The sequence below is a fragment of the Gigantopelta aegis genome, chromosome 14 (assembly GCF_016097555.1).
Source record: "Gigantopelta aegis isolate Gae_Host chromosome 14, Gae_host_genome, whole genome shotgun sequence".
Taxonomy (NCBI): Eukaryota; Metazoa; Mollusca; class Gastropoda; order Neomphalida; family Peltospiridae; genus Gigantopelta; species Gigantopelta aegis.
The window spans coordinates 47,331,191-47,353,740 of NC_054712.1; the positions used below are offsets into that span (position 1 = coordinate 47,331,191).

Sequence of the window (22,550 nt, forward strand, 5' to 3'; positions counted from 1 at the left end):
GGCAGGAAATGTGTCAAAAACAGATACAATATCAATAACTTTCCAGGTCCAAATGTTAAAAAATGCTAACTGTTTTGGTTTCTAAATTTTCGTACGTTAAAAACCTTAAAATTACTGAAAACAAATTATTGAAAAAAAATGTATGGGCCTTCCATTTTGTTAACAAACCGGATTCCGTTCATTGACACTGTTAAATTATTACTTTAATACCAAATGTACGTGATCCTCTTTCAACATTGTACCGTGCTGAAGGTTCAGGCTGAAAAGCTTCTTGTTTATGCTCAAAACACACCGAAGGTCTGACCGAGTATGGATTCAGTCGAAAAGGAAAGGCACTGAATCGAATGTTACAAAAACAAATCGCGTCTGTGTTCGCCCTAAACTACAGATCTTGCAGCAGACGACACAGAACATGCGCTATATATTATATTGACAGCGCCAAACTCACAAAACCCAGACGCAGCCCCGGTGTGTTTTGGGACTTAGAAAGTTCATTATTGTACGACCGACGTAGTCTTTGTTATTCTAATATCTAAAGAAGCTCAAAACAATATCACGACGCACTACATACGTTTGACAATACTGTTTTTAGCTAGTATTTTCTACAAATGCATCATATACAGACGTTAAGATGTTTGCCAAGTCATGTGATTTAGACTGATCAAAAACATTTACTCGCCTTAAAATACAATTTAAACATTTCGGCTCGGTGAGTGCCAAAATTTATGTTCACCCTATTCTTTAATATATGGTTTTATATAATAATATATTATTAGATATGAAGGAATTATAATTTTTGACTTTGGTTGTGCAAAGATAGGATTTTACTAATGGTTTTGTGGCTCAGATAAAGGAAGAAAAAAGTAAGAAGCTAAGTTTTAACACCAAACACCATTGTGTTTTAAAAGGATAAGGTAGGTCTATCGTTAAATTAAAAAAACAATTCACCTGCACAGTTAGTTCCTCCATTGGCCCCGCGTTCAACTCTTTCTTGTAGCGGACTGGCCTCGTTTGTGTTGAGCAATGCAACAAACAGGAAAACATAAACAAGACAGAGGTATTTAATTAGGGACGCCATTTGTCATTAACTGTATAACTTTCTAACTTTATCTGACTCACGTGAATTAGCATCACATGTTCAAATACGACACTGATTACAAGCTACTGAAGGTACTAGTAGTGCGTTCAGGAGATAGAAACAGTGTGCACGAACGCTCGCAACCGAACTAATATACTGTCTACCGAACAATCGGACTAGCCTTCGGAAGATGCTGCAGATTATTTATCAGACACACTCACTGATCTCGGTAATTTTCGTCAAGTCTCGGCTACATTCGGTTGTGTTATTCAAATTTGTTAACAGGATTTGACGCTATAGATAGTTATTACATTTAAAAGTTAACATTTAGGTTCCTAACTTTATAGATTGTAGAAGGCAACCGCTGTATAACATTGCTGAAACTAATATCAAATTATTATAAATAAAGCAAGAAAATGTTTTATTTAACGACGCACTCAACACATTTTATTTTACGGTTATATGGCATCAGACATATGGTTAAGGACCACACAGATATTGAGAGAGGAAACCCGCTGTCGCCACTTCATGTGCTACTCTTTCCAATTAGCAGCAAGGGGATCTTTTATATGCGCTATCACACAGAAAGGGTAGTACATTCCACAGCCTTTGATATACCAGTCGTGGTGCACTGGCTGGAACGAGAAATAGCCCAATGGGCCCACCGACGTGGATCGATCCCAGACCGACCGAGCATCGAGCGAGCGCTTTACCACTGGGCTACATCCCGACCCTCATTATGAATGAAGCCCGTAACTGCTTAAACAGAAAACGTATTGCTCAACACTCAAATATGAATATAATTTTATTCAACTATTTTGTCGAGTGAAACCTAATAAATAAATTAATCAGATTTTTGAAGGAAAAAAACAATAGTGTGAAAAAATCACACTTCTTAAAATACTTGGGATGAGAGATAGCACGCCTAAAAATGTCAAGTAGAGAAAAATCACTCTTATCAAATTGTCAGCAAATATGGCAAAACCAATTCTATGTTAATATAAACTGTAACAACCAAACTACAGGCACGTAGGAACCATATCTGGAGGGGACACAGCCTCCAGTGTGGGGAGAGTTTTTGTCTTTGAGAGAACTGCCACTCCCAAGAGGGTGTGGGTGTGGGTGTGTTTAATGTGGTTATCTCAAAATAATCTCTATCACAGCTGTGCGTTTCCTTGAACTGAAAATGGGTCTTTCAGTAGAGTGCTGACGAAAACACGAAGTAAGACAATAGAGCTCAAGTATAAGGACAGGCCATCATGGCGCTGCCAATAGTAACCAGTTTGGGTGTGGTTACGGTGATGTTATTTCTATGTGTCGGTAAGCACTTTATTGTTAATACACTGCCATATTTTTACGTTTCATGCCAACAAGAGTACATTTTACGACAGCAGTTGTATAATAAAATTTATTCGCAGGCGTCGGAAAATACCAGTGACTGGGTGGTGGAAGGCACCTTTCAAACGGGTGATGTATAATATTGAGAATGGGAGTAGGTGGGTGTTCAGCGCATCCAGCCCACACCTCTATCCCACCTATGACATTTTCTCGTTTAGAATATCGGTATATTCAATATGTTTCTGGTCGTCTTAATGTTTGCTGTAGCCCAAATTGGATTTTACATTCTAGTAGTTTAGTATATACGAAATAACGGGCGCCCCTTCCCACTCCACCTACCCCCCCCCCAATGACCCCCCCCCCAAAAAAAAAAATACCAACATCACACAAAACCTGTACACATCTAGACCGATAATAACTTGTAAAGTATTTACACGTGGATAATACTATTCTGACCTGATGTCATAAGATAAGATAAACTTTATATGAGCATTACCCATTTGTGATTCCACGTCAAAAGCTGTAGGTCGAATGCCGTGTAATATTATGTAGTAACATAATTAAAACTGCACGTAGAAAGGTTTAATGCAGGAGTGTGGTATTCACCCAGTGTGGTGCATATCTGGTGAACAGCGAGTACTACGGTTTCTTACCGTGATGGCGTCTGTTAATCAGATGCCACAGGTCTGTTAAAATCACCTGAACACATTCATTTATGAATCATCGGCTATTGGATATCGAACATTTGGTAATTCTGTCATATAGTCTTAGAGAGGAAACCCATAGTTTTTCATTAGTAGCAAGGGATCTTTTATATACACCATCCCACAGACAGGATAGCACATACCACGGCTTTTGGTATACCAGTAGTGGTGCACTGGCTAGAACGAGAACTAGCCTAATGGGTCTATCGACGGGGATCGACCCTAGACCGACCGTGCATCAGGTGAGCGCTTTACCACTGGGCTACGTCCCGTCCTCGGGTCTATCAAATAGAGGTAGCCTGTCAGGTTATGTTTTGATTTATTTTTACCGGAAAGTCCATCATAGTACACATTAACATTATTATTTTGTTTTAATTGTGGTAAGTGATGGGGGATAAAGCTAGCTCTGAAGCTTGTTTTACTGAAAAATTAAGAGAAAAACGAATACCAAAGGAATTTCTTTGGAAAAAGATTGAAATATTAATTTTGTGAATTTGTGTGAACGGGATGGGGGGGGGGGGGGGGGGGGGGGGGGGGGGGAGAGAACACGTTGATTATCACTTTAAGTAAACTAATGTACGTCAAACTAAAATCAGCTTTCAATGTATTACGTTTTTCCAACCTGTAATTTTAATTCAATCACTATTTAAAGGGCATTTGACCTACTTGACCTACATAGTTAAAATGTTTACCACAAATGGGTGTAAAGAAAGAAAGAAATGTTTTATTTAACGATGCACTCAACACTTTTTATTTACGGTTATATGGCGTCAGACATATGGTTAAGGACCACACAGATTTTGAGAGGAAACCCGCTGTCGCCACTACATGGGCTACTCTTTCCGATTAGCAGCAAGGGATCTTTTATTTGCGCTTCCCACAGGCAGGATAGCACAAACCATGGCCTTTGTTGAACCAGTTATGGATCACTGGTGGGTGCAAGTGGTTTACACCTACCCACTGAGCCTTGCGGAGCACTCACTCAGGGTTTGAAGTCGGTATCTGGATTAAAAATCCCATGCCTCGACTGCGATCCGAACCCAGTACCTACCAGCTTGTAGACCGATGGCCTAACCACGACGCCACCGAGGCCGGTCACAAATGAGTATAACCCATATGATACCAGGTGCAAACTATTGTTATCCTGATTTAAATACTTTCCAAGTTTTTTTTTTCTTTTTTTGAGGGGAGGGGGGCACCTTATATAGACAAGACAACACAACACAACATATGATGTTTATTCAGTTATTGAGGGCACATGACCAAATAACTACTTTTAAAACAAATGAATTGTGCGCCACGTGTGTACAAATTACAATACATATTTAATTTAAACACAAGCTTGTACTTTTTCATACATGTATATCTTATAAAATGTTAAATAGTTTACCTTGAATATCCCTCATATGCAACACATACAGTAACTGTTACCTATCTACCAAGTCAAAAGATTTGCGAAGATCAATAAAAGCAACATAAAATCGATGTCTAGGCTTTCTAAAGTATTTTTGACACAACTCCTGAAATTTAAATATATCATCTATTGTGGAGTAATCATTTCGGAAACCTGCCTGTGCTTCATGGATAATATTATTAAATTCATGCCATGTCCTAATCCTAGTTTCCAAAATAGAAGTAAATAATTGTCCAGTAATATTTAATAGCGAATACCTCTAAAATTATTTGAATCTGTCATATCGGCTTTCGTAGAGTGATGACTTTGTCTGAGATAGTCAAAATAGCAATAACATAACAATACAATAACAATAATACGGTTTTTTTGGTTTTGGAAATAAATGTTGAGGTAAACGTCACATGAAAATCAGTCGTCACATCACATAAGGCCTGCCTGGCTCGTACGCAAATCACTGTTACGACATTGATATACGATTATTTTAAACAGAACTCGACACATAAGTCTGGATTCACTATAAAGGCAATAGTTTATCATGTATGATTCAGATATGAATCACACACACACACACACACACACACACACACACACACTCTCTCTCTCATACACACACAAACACCAAACACTATCCCCCAACACACACACACAAAAAGAGTTTGTGTTTTGTTTAACGACACCACTAGAGCACATTGATTTATTAATCATCGGCTATTGGATGTCAAACACATGGTCATTTTGACACAGTCATAGAGAGGAAACCCGCTGCATTTTTCCATTAGTAGCAAGTCGTGGTGCACTGGCTGTGATGAGAGACATATAGAGAGAGATACACAGAGAGAGAGAGAGAGAGAGAGAGAGAGAGAGAGAGAGAGAGAGAGAGAGAGAGAGAGAGAGAGAGAGAGACGAACCAACATAAACACAAACACCACACGCACACACGGACGCACACAGAAACACACACACTATTACAACTGAGAACATTAATTGTTGTATCGTTTCCGTATCACAGTAAGATAAGATTTTGTATAAGGCTGTGAAGACGGGAGGCAGGAAATGGGTTTAACATGTCGGAGGCTTATAGATCAGTGCCTGTATTTGACGACCAGGAGGTAGATATGTTCTTCCAACTTTTTGAACGGGCCTCTAAGCAGCTAAATTGGCCGCAGTCTAAGTGGACATTGTCAGCCGTGTCTAAGTTTAAGGGGAAGGCTAGCGTAGCTTATAATTCAATGAGTGATGAGCGAGCAAGTCTGTACGACCTAGTTAAGTCTGCGGTGTTGAGGGCTTATGCATTACGACCTGAGGATTATCGTTTACGGTATAGCGAGTTGAGAAAAACGCAGGGTCAGTCTTATAGTGAGTTTGTGGCTAAGAAGGCAGGGACGTTTGATAAATGGGTAGAGTCATATACCGAGTTACGGGAGTTGTTGATCTTACAGGACATTAAAAATGGATTACCAGTTAGCTTACGTATTCATTTAGAGGATCGTGATGTCAAAAAGATAGAGGAGGCGGGCATAGTGGCAGATGATTACGTGTTAATACACAAAGCTCAGGCAGTACAGGGTAGCTCTTTACAACAGGGTGATAAGAAGAAATTTCAGCCAGGTTTTTCCCGGGAAAGTAACTATCGGGGAGAGTCTTCTAGTTGGTCAGCTAGTCAGGCAAGGAATGTACCTGGTGGGCAAAGTAAGGATAAACCTGCATTATCAGCCAATGCACGAACTTTTCGTCCACATTGCAGTTACTGTAAAAAGGATAACCATCTTGTCGGGGACTGTTTTAAAAGGAAACGCGATAATGCGCAAGTGGTCGGTTTAGTGAGGTCAGCTCCGTTAGCGAGAGAGTTATTGGTTAGTCCCATGGCAGAGAAAATAAACCCGTATGTGTCCACTGGTATGGTTTGTGATGTCAAACCAGAGTTGTGTCCTAAGGTAATATCAATCTATCGAGATACAGAGTGTAGCCTGTCGCTTATAACGTCAAAATGTTTAGCTGGTACAGAGAATTCAGATACAGGACGTAGTTTGGCCTTAACCTCGGTTACTGGAGAAAATATGGTTGTCCGGTTACATAACGTTTTCTTGTGTTCAAAGTTTGTGACGGGACAAGTCATTATGGGTGTTGTAAAGGACTTGCCTGTTGAAAACATAGGAGTTTTGTTAGGTAATGATTTGACTAGTCAGTGTTGTCAGCCGATATGTGACCAATTGTTAATTAAAGACAGCCCTTTACCAATAGAAGAGTGTGAGGTTGATGAGATTAAATATCCTGCGTGTGTAAAGACTAGGGCTATGGCCAGAAGGGTAACACGAGACCCAGAGGATATTTGTGATTTGTCTGATACGTGTGTGAGCCATGAAATTGGAGTGGATGAGGTTATCAGTAAAATGGTAGATAAGTCAACTGACGAACTAAATGTGGTGGAACCTGTTGACCTCCCGCAGAGGGTAAATGAACCAGTTGTGTTTGATCGAGGGGACTTACCTTGTAATAGACAAGAGTTAATCCTAGAGAAGGGGGCTGATCCAAATTTGTTGGCAGCTCGCACTACATTGTTAACAGAGGGTGAGATGGAGGATCAAATGTCAGGTTATTATATGGACAAGGGAGTATTAATGAATAAGAGAGTTAGAGATAGAAAGGCTAGGAAGCAACTGAGCCATGCTCAGAGCAAAATAAAATCAGTGTTTGATAGGAAGACTAGGAGTCGGGAATTTAAACCAGGGGATAAGGTGCTGCTGTACCTTCCCATTAAACGGGGTTCATTACAGAACAGGTATTTCGGTCCCTATGTTGTGCACAAACGAGTTAATGAGACAGGGTATGTGATAAACACTCGTGATAGGGTTAGGAAAAGTAGGTATTGTCACATCAATTTGCTAAAAGGTTATTTTGACAGACTGCCAATAGTTCCAGTATTACCGGTCCAAATTGAGAGTCACTCAATTTCCTGTGATGACGTCAAGACTGCAGAGATCAAATTAACCAACAGCCAGATTCTAGCAGACTTGAGCCCCCAGCGAGCAAAGTTGACTACGTTGATACAAGACAATGTTTCCATTTGCCAGGACCTTCCAACGGTTACCAATACCTTAAGCCAGGATGTGCGCTTGGAACCCAACGCTACACCGATTCGACAGCATGCGTATCGGAGAAAACCTGGAAAACGTGCGACACTGAAAAAGAAGGAAACGAAGTTCCAGTGGTCACATGAATGCGAGAAGTCATTCAACCGTCTCAAGCAGATGCGCTCCTCGGCTCCCATGATGGCAGCACCAGACTACCGAATGCCTTTTAAGCTGGCTGTGGATGCCAGTGACGTGGGAGCTAGAGCTGTGCTGTTCCAAGAAGACGAAAATGGACTGGACCATCCTGTAAGTTTCTTCTCCAAAAAGTTTGACAAACACCAGGTGAACTATTCCACTGTAGAGAAGGAAGCCAATTTTGGCCATGGTACAAGCTCTGAAGCATTTTCAGATCTACGTGAAATCGGCAGTGCATCTTTACGGACCATAATCCGCTCACTTTCATTCACAGAATGAAAGCCACCAACCAGAGAGTTTTGAGATGGAGTCATCTTCTGCAGGAAATTCAATTACCATTGACCATATCAAGGGCACATCCAATGTAATCGCTGATGCCCTGTCCCGAAGTTGAACGTGGTGATAATGTGTTGACATTCTTGAGTTCTGTTTTGTTTTTATATATTTTATTGTATACCAGGGACTCAGAGACTCAGTGTGATTACTGGTAGTCACCTTATTACTATGTGTTATAAATGCCCGGATGCGTCGGTTAACGCACATTTTGTTTTAATGTAGTATATTTCCCTATTCCTAGAGTAGAGGAAATATCCTTTTTGAGGTGGGGGTGTGTGACGGAACATGCTCTTATTTTTTTCGCCTGTGGCGATGTTAATTGTTTCAGAGGGCCGTGTGCTACGTGGTTACGTAATAACCCTGAGCGATGGTGGTCGAGCTGTTCCCAATATGCACTTAAGACCAGGTGGGCACCTTGTTACGTAATACCCCCGCGCGACCGTACCCTCTAATACACACCCAGACCAGGTGTGGAGGCCATGTGGCCAGTAGTTACGTAATACCTCCGCGAGTTCTGTTTTACGACCTTATTCCTAGCGGTTTGGCGACAGCTAGTCTGACCATCTAAGAAAAAATGTCGTCTTGGTCGCTCTGGAAAATTCACATGATAGGGGGAGTACTGCGATGTGCCCCCAGGCGATATTTGGTTTTTTAATAAATAGATAGGATTTTAGAGATATCGGGGGAGAAACAAAAGGAAGGTTCCAGGGGAACGTTGTCCGTCCGGACTGGTAAATATATTATTTCTGCTCTGTTGTATAACCTGGATGTGATTGATGTGACTTTAAATATTTTAATACTGTATTATATCAATATTATTTAGACAGTGTTTCTGGTAAACTGACGAAGTAAATTGTAGGCTTCACTGTTCTAAAATTATTAAAGTTTAACCAGTCATCCTAGAGGACCTAGGTAAACTGTAGGTTATTGTCTTTATTGTGATAGGTACCAGTATTAAGTCTGTATTACAAGGTTACTGAATGAGTAGTTAAGGGTTAATTAAAAATTAACCAGTTAGGAATAGAGTTGTAATTCCTTTATTAATTAAGTTCCCCTGGAAGCATTTCTCAATTATCACACGTGTGTGTCTTGTATCACGGTGAAGTGATTAGAATATTGTGTAAACTAGACACCTAGTGATTAACTAATTAAGTGATTAGTTCTGGGTTATTATTATTATTGTTGTTGTTAATTAATTTAACTGCGGCAAATATATTTGTCAGCTTAAGGTTAATACAGATTCCAAAGTGTATTGTGTTTTGTTGTGTTTTCTAGTGAACTAACGGGCTATATTATATATACTTTATATAAGATCTTATCTCTGATATACCTAGAGACGAGCCACTCGGGTATACACTGCCCGATACAGAGAGATCTAATAGACATACAGTTAGGAGAGATATTTGGATAATCGTGTTTTATTCAGTTACGGGTATTATAGGATCCCCGTGACAAAGGCAATGATAGCTTTATCTTCTGTCAGGTGCTGCTATGATTCCGGAACCGGAAGATGCGTGCCAGGAAACTGCACAGAGGTTCTGCGCAAATCACGTTGAAAGAGACCACATCTACTGTACAAGCGATGGACACAAATACCACGGCCTGTACGTAGTCTAATCATTAAAGTCTAGCACTAGCAATGTATAAACAAATAGCTGCGTATACTAATGTTACTAGTATTTGTCTGAATATGTTTGCAAGTCCAAGACCAATTGTTATAACATGTTGAAGGGCAAAAGCTGATGCTGTGCGAGTTACTGGTCCTCTCGAAGGACACCTCATCCTCCCGATTCGTTATTCTCCTGTTCGTAGTTATTTTAGTAATTCTTCAACACCTTCAAATCATTTCTGAGATACGTAGCTTTTCTGTTTGGCACAAACATCAATGTGACCTAATATAACCATTAGAACAACGAAAAACAGTTGTAAGTGTAATGTAACGGTTTAAAAAGCTGCAATACACAGTCTAATAACCATCAGGTTTTTATTGTTCCAGATGTGCGTTCTACTCAGCCTACTGTAAGAAACACATCATGGTGGTGGGACACGGCCCGAACTGTACCCACCACGAAAAAACATTCCACTGACCACCCAGTTCGACCTGAATCTCTTTAAAAGCATCATCCACGGAATCGACGACCGCCTGGATCTGTCCATGTCCAGAGGAATCCCCGTGGAGACCGCCAAAATGATTTTCTCCAAGCAGGACCACAGACACAGGGTGTACGTCAGAAACAAAGACTGCTGGGCGTACGGCCTGGATCTGACCTCTATTTCTCCTTGGAACAGTTATTATGGAAAGCAGATGGCTGGGGTTCTTGTTTCACCTCGTCACATATTGTTTGCCAGACACTACAGAGTAGGCGTGAACACAATAATGAGGTACCGACAACACCTCTAAGACTAGATTGTTTGCAGTCTCATTAGGTTATTTCTCGTTCTAACCAGTGCAACACGACTGGTAACTCAAAGGCCGTAGTATGTGCTATCCTGCCTATGGGATAGTGCATATAAACGACCCCTTGCTACTAATGGAACAAATCTAGCATGTTTCCTCTCTAAAACTATATATCAAAATTACCAAATGTTTGACATCCCATAGGCGATGATTAATAAATCAATGTGCTCTAGTGGTGTCGTTAAATAAAACAAACTTTAGATTTTGCATAACTGTCATATTTGTTAGACGTACTAAAGGTAATTTGGTCCTCTATCGACATTGTATGATACTCTTTTGCTACAAAAAATACTAGTAGATTCTTGGTTGACATATTAATTGCTTCACATCTAGCCAAGTGAAATATTATTACTAAGACAAAAAACGTTTAGCAGTTTCGTACTACTGCATTGGACATTAACCTCCAAGCTACAATGACGCGACGTGTACATAGTTCATCTTATATTTTAAAATCTCTTTTTACTTATATTGACAAATGATGCACCAAATAAAACAATTTTGTGATGTCTCTTTGAAATTCACAAGTTTTCTTTAATTTAAGCAAATTTACAAAATTGCTAAAATTCCTTCATTCACTAAATTACTTCGAAGTAAGTGTGTAGTCACCTACAGTTTTGTCCAGCACTTACTTATGCCCATTTTCCCTCCTGGGGCATATAACAGACCGTCAATAACCGCTCTCCAGCACCCTGCAGACGAGTAAACGGTTGTAAAATGCTGGCGCGCAGCAAAAGGTCAGATCAAGACAAAGTATTGACGCTCTACAGACACTAGAACAACGCAGACATACAAAGATCAGTATTCTAACCCAGAAACTAAAAGATTCAGTGAGATGTATCGTAAAGACTTTCTTTAGGTAGCCATGCACCAAACAGTATCTGAGTGGATCTATGTTCGAGGTACATGCACCCAACTTTCCATCCCACAGTTGAGGCTACCAGTCCTGCTGTTGGTGATAAATGTAAGACTGTTATGATAAAAAAATTGGTATATCTGGTCAGTACTTTCCTATAATTTAATTTGAACTAGTGCCAATGTACGAATTACCATTGTGCTTGAAACACGTTTGGGGTCCTGCTACAATAGGATGACAAATTGTGTGCGGGACTAGAGTAGTCATAGACGCTATTCATTATCTCTGAAACGAGCAGCTTAAGCATCAACTTTTTCAGATTTACTTTAAGGATGAAAGGTGGTGGGATTTATATCCATTTTGTACATGTCGATTGAAACGTTCCGTGTAGCAGTTATAGCCACATATGTTATTATTATCGTCTGTAAGATTTGGTTTAGTAGTATATACCCTATAGGATTTTGTACAAAATTTCAGATTTGTCGACGTCAACAACCACGTCACAGAGCGACGCGTGATCGCCATGCACCTAGTGAACAGAACGGAACACGATACCTTCTTCTACAAAGACATCGCCGTGGGTTTGTTGGACAAAGATGTTCCGTCGACCATCAGCTTCGCCCGAGTGATGCCGAGAGAGATCGTGCATTTCCATCCACCATCCAACATCCGACTCCCGGTTATGAACACCGACCAAGAAGAGAAGGCGCTGGTGGAAGATTTCGATTATTATGTAGGCTCAGAGATCCATCTGAAGAAGCCGTTGGTGAACAGTACTCGTCACAAGTTCTTCGAGCTAATCATATCGGGGGACAGCGGAGACCCGAACTTCTTTGTTATCAACCAGGAGCTGGTTCTTATCTTTGTGTTCACTACAGGTAGGAACTGACTAAGAATAGAAATTTGTTTTGTTTAACGACATCACTAGAGCACATTGATTTATTAATCATCGGCTACTGGATATCAAACATATGGTCATTTTGACACAGTCACAGAGAGGAAACCCAGTACATTTGTTTGATTAGTAGCAAGGGATCTTTTATATGCACCATCCCACAGACAGGATTGCAGTCGTGGTGCACTGGCTGGAACGAGAAATAGCCCCATGGGCCCACTGACGAGGTGACTATCAATAAACACAGATATCACCGTTACAATGAGTGGGGAATATAGCTGCGATATAGGTTAATTCCTAAAAGATACAAGGATTTCTTCTATTGACAATATATATATATATATATATATATATATATATATATATATATATATATATATATATATATATATATATATATATATATATATATATATAGATAGATATGCCAGTTTGAAATTGATTTTCAAAATATTTTACTATTTCAAACCAATATCAATCACTCATCAGCCAGCCAATTAGTTATATAAAGAGCCCCATACATGATTTAAATATTGATATTATTCCTCAAAACATTTACACGACTGTTTATTTAGATTTTAGTAGACGTGTAATTATAACACAATGTGTATCATGGCCTTATTTCTAGATATTGGTTGGCTTCAAAATGCGTTTCATGTCATTTGTAGATTTCAGTAAATGTCTCACAATGTATATTATGACGTCATTTGTAGATTTAACTCAACTTCTCACAATACGTATGGCGTCATTTGTAGATTTCACTAAACTTCTCTCGATACGTATGACGTCATTTGTAGATTTCGTTAAACTTCTTTTGTATATTACTAAACTTCTTACAATGTGTACAAGGTCATGTTTACTTTTTAGTAGAATTTTAATCGTATCACTGTGTTCGGTGCCTCTTCTGGATCTTCCAGAAAATCCATCCAGAACAATACAAATGACTGTTCTATTACAACCAGGTGGCCGTGGCGGCGGTACTAGCATCGTGCACTGGTACGACCAGATCAACAGCATCATGGAGCAGCAAGGTGGCGGATACCAGCTGACTGAAGCCAGTTTACACGGATTCCTCGACCACCAGCACCACAGTCTGCCTCATCTCGTGGGATAACTAACCATGGGGTGTGGGGGAATAAAGTAGTCATATGGTCACGAATTTCAGCCGCAGAGTGGCTGCAAATTAAAACACTTGAAACCTGTTTTCGTTAATAAAAACATTTAAAATGTATTTGATTTATTTTTTTCTGTTTTTAAACGGTTTTTTTAATTTTTAGGTGCATCATAAAGATATTATCACCAACTGAGGCAATGGGTCCAGGTGAGATTAGTCACACACTGCCTAATCGTATCATCTGTTCAACCAAAGTTCCGCTTCAGTTTGCGTATATAAATATTCCACAAAAGATGGGAAATTTGTCAAATTAAACCTTTCTTCAAAACAGGTGATCAATGTTATTCTACTAACTATTGGCCAATATCGTTACCAAGTTATATCAGAAAATATATATATTATCATTATTTTTATCTCGCCTTCATGTAAAATACTCGAATTTCATTGGTTATTTAGCCTTGAAAACAATAACGCTTGTGTATAATTATTTTATATCCAATGACCAATACAATACAGCCTTAAACACCGTGCTGTTAATCAGTTATCAGAACTATACTCCCAAATTTGTGAATCTTTGGATAGAAAGGAACACTTATGTTTTGTATTCTGTGATATGTCACAGGCATTTGATAAATTGTGCCACAAAAGATTAATTCATAAACTCGAATATTGTGGCATAATGAGAAATGAACCTAATTGAAGAAAAAATTATATATCAAACCGGTCATCGTAAATAGTACTTTATCAAAGTTAGGCACTTTAAAAGCCGGTGTATCTCAAGGCTCAGTTTTAGAATCATTATTATTTTAAATGCATATTGCGGATACCATAAACTGTGTAATGAGACTATTTGCTGACGATACCAACATAACATTTTCATCTAATGACATCTCTCTCTCATTGAAAACGACCTTAACTCGTACTTGTTAAAGCTTCACGAATGGTCCCAAAAATGGCTTGTATACTTGGCTTGTGCCTTTCGCAAACACAATAATACAACCAAAACCTAACATTGTATTTGGTACCAAAACATTACACACAACAGAAAGTCATAAACATAAAGTGGAAGATACATATTAATAATATTTGAAACTCGGCTTCCGAGCAGGATTCCTGCCAGAGGGTAAAACGGGTATGGCGCCATATTCAGATTTTTTTAAAACGTTAAAGTTACAGTGTCTGGTTACCATTTAATAATATCGTGCAAAATATGAAATACAAGTCCAACTGCACTTTTAAAAATTCGTGGGTGTTCGCTATGAACGGAGAACGTCAAAAGTATACGCTCGATTCGTCGCCTGTGCCACCATTGCTCGGCAAAGCACAAACGACAGCCTGTTGTCAGTTTCAGTTAACACATGCGTTTGCGGATTTGAAATTGTAGGGTTCGTCTCAAAAAATGAAATGAGAAATCTTGCGCTGTACAAAGAACGTTCGGTTGAGGATACGTACTATTCTTTCGTTAAAACCGGTTTTGATCTTGACAACGTATTATCGACAATCGTACCTTCCTATTTAACAATTAATATTTATAAAGTGTCAGTAGAACTTTCAAAGTTTAGTTTGTATAACACGTTGATCATGTAGATATTTTTAATAAAATATACTAAAGTAGAAAATGACCGTTTTCACTTTTTAATTTTACGTGTGTTAAAATCGACAAATTCAAATAAATATTATTTTGTTTGGAAAGAGTAAAGTTAGTTTGTTTTGTTTAACGACATCAGTGTTAGAGCATATTGATTTAATAATCATCTGCTTTTGGATGTCAAACGTTTGGTAATTTTGACATATAATCTAAGAGAGGAAACGGGCGCATGTGCAGGGGGGAGGGTATTGGGGGTCGAAACCCTTACCTGCCCAAGATAAAAAAAAACAAAAATTGAAATATATTTTCTGGGGGAGCATGGCCCCATATAAACGTCGCTCAACGCAGTCTATAACCCCCAACCCCGCTGAACTCCCTGCACACGCGCCTTGAAAACCCGCTACATTTTTTTTTTTTTATTATTATTAAAACATTTTTTTTAGTAAAGGAATATTTTTTAGCAAGGGATAATTTATATGTACCATCCCACAGACAGGATATCACATACCATGGCCTTTTATATATCAGTCATGGCGCACTGGCTGGAACAATCCCGCCGATGGGGATCGATCCTAGACTGGCCACGCATTAAAACAAACCACTATTTTTTTTAGGTCTAAGTAATGAATAGAAATAACATATAGTCTTCATAAATGTTACGTATATCGAACAAATTCCCCTACCCCTAGAGCGTTACGTAATTATTAACACCCCCTTACATGCTACGCGTATGCCAACCGCTGGTCACTGTCAAAATTTCAAGGCAAATCCCCCATTGACCCCTGGAAAGGTATTGTACCATACCTCTATGGATATAAATATATTTTGGAGGTATGAGACGACCCCTCAATCAAGACAGTTAAATTTGTTCAAAATCACGTGAGAAGCTCAGCGCCTGCGCAAATCACGTAAATTCCCAGTTCTACTGGCGTCCCGCTAACTGAAGAAAAACAAGCTGGCCATTGCGTTTGCAGTTGACCTAGATAATGTAGATAAGCGAGCATTGCGAAACTATAGCGATGTGGTGGGCCTTTTATGTACCAAACAGAACTGGATCATCTATTCTAAATACTTAAATAATAAAAATATTCCAGACACTGCAACTTAAACCTTTTGACAATATTAATTACTCTTTTCATTAAGGTATAGTTTTCTTAACCCTAACCCTAAACTTAACCTATTTTCTTTCTGGGGGAGCCCCCCCCCCCCCCCCCCCCCCCCCGATATCCCTTGTTGACTGTGGTTGCATTCAATTCCATAGTGCCATACCCAAAAATGTCTTTCTGGCAGAAACACTGCTTCGGTAATGATTTCTATACTTTTATCCGTCCGGTATTAGATTACACGTTGAAAATGTGGGATGGGTATTCAGTCTGGTCGACGAAAACAATATTGAAGAAGTACAATTAGAAGCAACTATATATATATATAGATTGATCACTGGTCTGCCTACATTTGCATCAAGAAAGTATTTCAAATACGTAGCAACATTTATTTCGAGGCGTAAATTCAAAACACTGTGTACATTGTTTACAAATATTAAAGGTATGACACCTGATTTTATGATACACAGTAACCCACAAACAGTCGTCCCTTATATGCTGAAAATTTGAGAAATGGTATTGATAGTTCCTTACCCTTACTCCAATCATCATTTATCTATTCGATAATCACACTTTGGAATAACCTTCGAGCTAAAATTCGAAATTTTCAGAACATATCTGCAGTTAATATAATCAACAAAACCTGATGTCTCTTCCGTTACACCATACTATTCATTTAGCAATAGAAGAAAAATGTATTGTACACAAAGTTAAAACACGGGTATAGAGATTTAAAGCAGACTGTTATTGAACTGTTCTTATTGCAGATTCCTTGTGTAGTTGTGGAAATTATTTCGACCCCCCCCCCCCCCCTCCCCTCAAAAAATAAAATAATTCTTGAATGCATTTTAGGTCTATATGAAAGGCAAAAATGCATTCTCTGAAATTCATGGCAAAGGGGCGGGATTTAGTTTAGTCGGTTGAGAGCGCGCTTGGTGTGTTTACGCCATAGGATCGAACAACCTTGGTGGATCCATTCAACTGTTTGGGTTTTTACTCGTTCCTACCAGTGCACCACAACTGGACAAAGGCCGCGGTAAGTGCTTTCCTGTCTGTGGCAAAGTGCATATAAAAAATCCCTTGCTACGTTAGGAAAAATGTAGCGGGTTTCCTCTGATGTTTTACATCCAATAACCGATTATTAATTAATCAATGTGCTCTAGTGGTATCGTTAAACAAAACAAAACAAACAAACAAATCATTGCATAGATTTTAGTCAATTAATTTACAATTGATTTTAAATGGTAAAAGGATTCTTAGTGATATGAAGAAGACGATAAAGACATTTTTCATGTACACAAATGTATAAAGGAAATGGCGTTTCCCTTGTATTGTCGTTTTAGTATAGCCATTACGTAATCAGATCGCGATGCCTTGTTTGTGTTTTGATTGTAGAAAACCTTCTGACACAGACACAAATGTTATTGCTTCTTTTCTTTTTTTCTCTCTTTGAAGAATTCTCATTTCTGTTTATATTTAAATTGCATAAATATATTACTGTCGTGATGAAGAAGGCCTAATAAGTTGAAACGTTTTGCCTAAACTATTTGTTTTTCAAAAGTACCACAGGGGATAACCGCATACGGGTAACTGTAGTTACTCTCATCCAATATGGCGGATGACGAACATGATGAATATTAGTCAATGTAAATTTCCATTCTTAACGTGCATTTTTGAGATGTCCATATGTAGAGACTTCATGAAATATATAACATATGCATTTTTAAAGCATATGTTTAAAAAAAATAGTATTTGGGAATTAGATAACGGGCATCACAATTCGAGTGTGATGTTGGTAACTGAAAGTGTCAACATCACGAGGATGCGGGTATCTGTTATGGTTGGATGAGGGTAACTGTTCGATGCAGAATGCCGTTCAAGTGAAAAACTAATTCAAAATTCGATGACTGATTACTTCAATTTGAATATAAGACAAAATGACTCGGCTGTAATGTCATACTCTATTCTGTAATAATATAATGTAGTAGTGTTGGTATAAAGTGCTCCTACTGGCAGTAGCTAGTGGGAATTTCCCTATTAGCTCAGTTAGACTTTCGTACTGAGAGTTGGTTGATTTTTCTGTTACATTTGGGGTCGAAAGAATACAATTATAACCCCACAGGACCCGTAACAGTTCAACTGCCCGTGGCCCACAGCTCCGGGACGTAGCTTCACTTGAGAGGGGATTTTCAGTAGTGTTGGTTTTAAGTGCCCTACTGAGTAGCTAGTGGGAATTTCCCTATTAGCTCATTAAGCACTGGACTCTCGTACTGAAGTCTACGGTAATCCCCTAAGTGGAGGTTGATTTTTATCTGTACCCGACGTATGGGTGTGTTCTTAATACAAGCACCCAGCCCCCTACACTGCCCGTGGCCCACAGCTTAGCTTCACTTGAGGGGGGAGTATGTATAGTGTTGTATAAAGTGCTGACTGGCACTAGTGAGAATTTCCCTATTAGCTCAGTTGGTAGAGCGCTGGACTTTCGTACTGAGAGTCCGTGGTTCGAATCCCCTCAGTGGAGGTTGATTTTTCTGTTACAATATAATGTAGCTTTATGTCTTTATAGTCTTCTTGCATTAACTTTCAAGATTGAAATAGTCCGACATATTACCCAAACGAAATTTTAATGTCCGATTATACCAAAATTAAACTTAAAATATACTCCCGATATTTACCGAATCACGCACGCACACTTTCCATTCAGTTATGTATTTTGTTGTTGAACATCGAAATGCCCCGGCAAGGGTGAATATGCGAAGCTGTCCAACGTACCGGCCTCGGCGGCGTCGAGGCTAGGCCATCGGTCTACAGGCTGGTAGGTACTGGGTTCGGATCCCAGTCGAGGCATGGGTTTTTTAATCCAGATACCGACTCCAAACCCTGAGTGAGTGCTCCGCAAGGCTCAATGGGTAGGTGTAAACCACTTGCACCGACCAGTGATCCATAACTGGTTCAACAAAGGCCGTGGTTTGTGCTATCCTGCCTGTGGGAAGCGCAAATAAAAGATCCCTTGCTGCTAATCGGAAAGAGTAGCCCATGTAGTGGCGACAGCGGGTTTCCTCTCAAAATCTGTGTGTTCCTTAACCATATGTCTGACGCCATATAAACGTAAATAAAATGTGTTGAGTGCGTCGTTAAATAAAACATTTTCTTTCTTTCTGTCCAACGTCTTTAGGTATGAGTGCTAGTTTTGCCATTTGATATAGTGCCCTTTAAAAAAAAAGTTATCAAATTCAAATTACAATGAAATATATGTTAGTCATACTTATATACGAAGCAAAGCTGATTCTATGGCTTTATCCTGGGTCCCCCTCTCCATTCTCCTGCCTCCAGTCAACGCTAAAATTAACGATTTATTGATTGAGATCTAAGCGTAACGGGTTTGAACTCTTCTAAATAATCATTTTGGGGTTATAAAATTCCAAAAGAGGAAGTGATCACTGCCTGAAAATGAATAATTTTGCTATCAAGATACCAGGTTTGTTTTGTTTAACGACACCACTGGGGCACATTGATTAATTAATCATCGGCTATTGGTTGTCAAACAGTTGGTAATTCTGACTTGTAGTCATCACAGGAAACCCGCTACATTTTTTCTAATGTAGCATGGGATGTTTTATATGCACTTTGCCACAGACAGGAAAGCACCTACCACGGCTTTTTTACGGTTGTGGTGCACTGGTTGGAACGAAAAAAAAAACAATTAGCTGATCAAGATGCCAAGGGTGAAAAAACACATTCTTGGGTTATAATATTATGCAAAATAATGTTTAAAATAGTTTTTAAAATATTGTTTAAAATTTTCTAATTTTGCTATTCAGATGCCAAGAAAAGGCGTTTAAAGCCATCCAGTTTTTACTAATTCCCCGGGGAAGCATGCCCCCGGACCCCCTACACATCTCGTGCCATGCTTAACAATGACCTTGATTGTTAGCCCACCCCACTTTAAAAAAAAAATGCTTCGATGCTCCTCAAAACTCATATAATAATCTTTATTACTGCAGCTATAGCGCTACAGAAAACCGCAGCTAGGCATTTAGTGTACACTTCCGTTCGTACACTGTGATATATACGCAAACGCATTCATATTAACTGATGCCCTTTTAACCAGTCAATGTGCCCCTTTTCCCATGCTCCCCCCCCCCCCTAAAAATAGGTTCTGGATCCGCCCATGTGATTTATAATCCTTATTGAGTGTATACGTCTAGCTATAACTAACTAGGCCTACATTAAATATTGTCGCTATGACAGCGTTTATGAAAAAAAGGAAAGAAAGGAAAAAGAAGTAATAATAAAAAACAGTGCATTACATATCGCTGTTAAATACACCCGCCCACTCCACCCCATGTAACGCCACATAACGTTTGGACCTACACCCAACCACCCCCTTGAGCGTTACGTAATATTTGAATGGCTCCAGTGTACATTTTGATAGTGTGTGTTAAAATAGTATTGGCTCGGGCGGAAGATGTATTGCACAAATAGCACATGTAATAATCTGAAAAAGAAAATGAAGGGGAAAACGTAAGGATAATGTTTTTTTACAAATTGTTTCTAGACGCACATGGCGATCATTAGTTATGAAGAGACAGCTACATAGACCATGGGCCCACTATAACCCTCCCCCCTGCCCCCCCCCCCCCAGGATTTTTCAAGGTGAGTATATCTTTGAAGCCTATCCATAGAAATATTCAAATCAACTTGTCTGCAGGCAATCTGTTGGTAGGTGTGCCTGTAGGGCACGTTTGAGTGTAGGCACCCTATTTATTTTTAACAGCATGGCAATGTTGAAGTTAACATGCATACATATTTTGAACAAGTTTAAGACCAAATTATGAATGCTATTCATGCTAAATTACATGTTCATAACAACAAACCACAAAGCAATGCAATGTATGTGGTATGGATATAGTACCGGGGGTATACTCACCAGCAAAAGTTACACAGTTCCCGATATACGTAATTTTCTATGTACATGGGTATATATACATACCGTACCTAAAACATTCTGATCCTTTTGTTATTGTATTGTATTTAATATCTGAAGGCAGCATTACTTAAATATGGTGCAGTACATTCTGTCTAAACCATTTACATGGATATTTTGAATATTTTTATATTACACACAAGTCTTACAAACATAAAAAATGAATTTACATATATTCTAGGCAAGTCTGCATTACATATACAATTTATCTATCTCACAACAGTTCATCTTACAATAGTTAGGGTTTTTTTGTTGCTTTTTGTAATATTTTAGAATTGCAGTTCTATTTATATTATGCTTAACTTATGTTTTGGTGTATATAATTGATATCTACATAGAATATTGTCATCAGGCAAATATCTAGCACTATAAAAATCTAACTTTCATTCCCACTTCTCAATCACTTTATGTGACCCAAATATGATATATGTGAAGTTTACAATTTTCTATTTCTACATCCTTCCTTTTATTCTATAAAGTAGATGTTAATAGCATTTACAAAACAATATAATATGAGGTATGAATAATTATATACTTCTCAAAATAAGTTACTAGTAAGCAATGCCAGAAATGTATTAATTTCTATGTATACACATACTTAGGATTGCCTGAAACTTTTATTATTAAAAAAACAAATTGACCTGGCTTTTTTCTATAACATATTGAGGCTTCATTATTCAAATATGGTTAAGTATATGGAGTTTATATACTATGTTCACAAATTTATGAAGATGTCCCTCTGTTCTTAGTACCAACCAATTATAAGTACCTTTCCTCGGCATGTGTGTTAAAACATTTACAATTCATCTATCTCACAGAAGCTTGTACTATTTTTAAAAACATTTTTGTATTTAAATTGTGCTTAATTTATGCTTAGGTTTATATAATTGACATCAGATATAGTCATCAGAATTATCTAGCACTTGACTTTCTTTCCTGTTTCAGTCTTATCATCTGACTCAAATATAATGTCTATTATGTTCACAATATTTGTAATTTGTTATGTTTCCTCTGGGCCTTTGCTCTTGTTCCTCCCTCAATATGTCAACAGCTCTTGCATTATCATATCACAAACGATCCAATTCAGCTTCAGTATTTCTTTGAACATTTCTCAGCCATTTCTATGTGATTGAGGAATACCCTGGAATTTGTGATATGACTAATACCATATGAGACCATGGCAATTTGCTCTCTTCCAATTTGCTCTATTGGTACAGCATATTTCCAGGTAATATCTACTGGATGGAAGGTTTGCAACTAATCCACAGTAGCATAGTAACAGCATTCGTGGATTGGCACTAAATTTCTCATGTGAAAAGGGTTCTTCCAAGCCACACTTGATCTAAGGAATTCCTACAAAGGTCTTAAGAGACTGGAAGACCTTTTAAATAATAAAACAATCTGCCCTCAGCTTCT

General features: G+C 38.6%; 1 protein-coding gene across 1 annotated transcript; it reads left to right on the plus strand.

The window, feature by feature from the left end:
• The first annotated feature begins 10,231 nt into the window (after nucleotides 1–10,231).
• On the plus strand, nucleotides 10,232–13,456 carry LOC121389310. The gene is made up of 3 exons (XM_041520905.1): nucleotides 10,232–10,518; nucleotides 11,925–12,325; nucleotides 13,305–13,456. The coding sequence occupies exons 1-3, from the start codon at nucleotides 10,292–10,294 to the stop codon at nucleotides 13,454–13,456; spliced, it is 780 nt and encodes a 259-aa protein (XP_041376839.1). The 5' UTR covers nucleotides 10,232–10,291.
• The last annotated feature ends 9,094 nt before the right edge of the window (nucleotides 13,457–22,550 follow it).

Excerpts from the sequence above, each read along its gene's own strand:
- LOC121389310 (XM_041520905.1), top strand. The coding sequence starts at position 10,292 with ATGTCCAGAGGAATCCCCGTGGAGACCGCCAAAATGATTTTCTCCAAG. Across the intron at positions 10,519-11,924 it reads GGCGTGAACACAATAATGAG|ATTTGTCGACGTCAACAACC; the intron begins GTACCGACAACA and ends ACAAAATTTCAG. Across the intron at positions 12,326-13,304 it reads TATCTTTGTGTTCACTACAG|GTGGCCGTGGCGGCGGTACT; the intron begins GTAGGAACTGAC and ends TATTACAACCAG.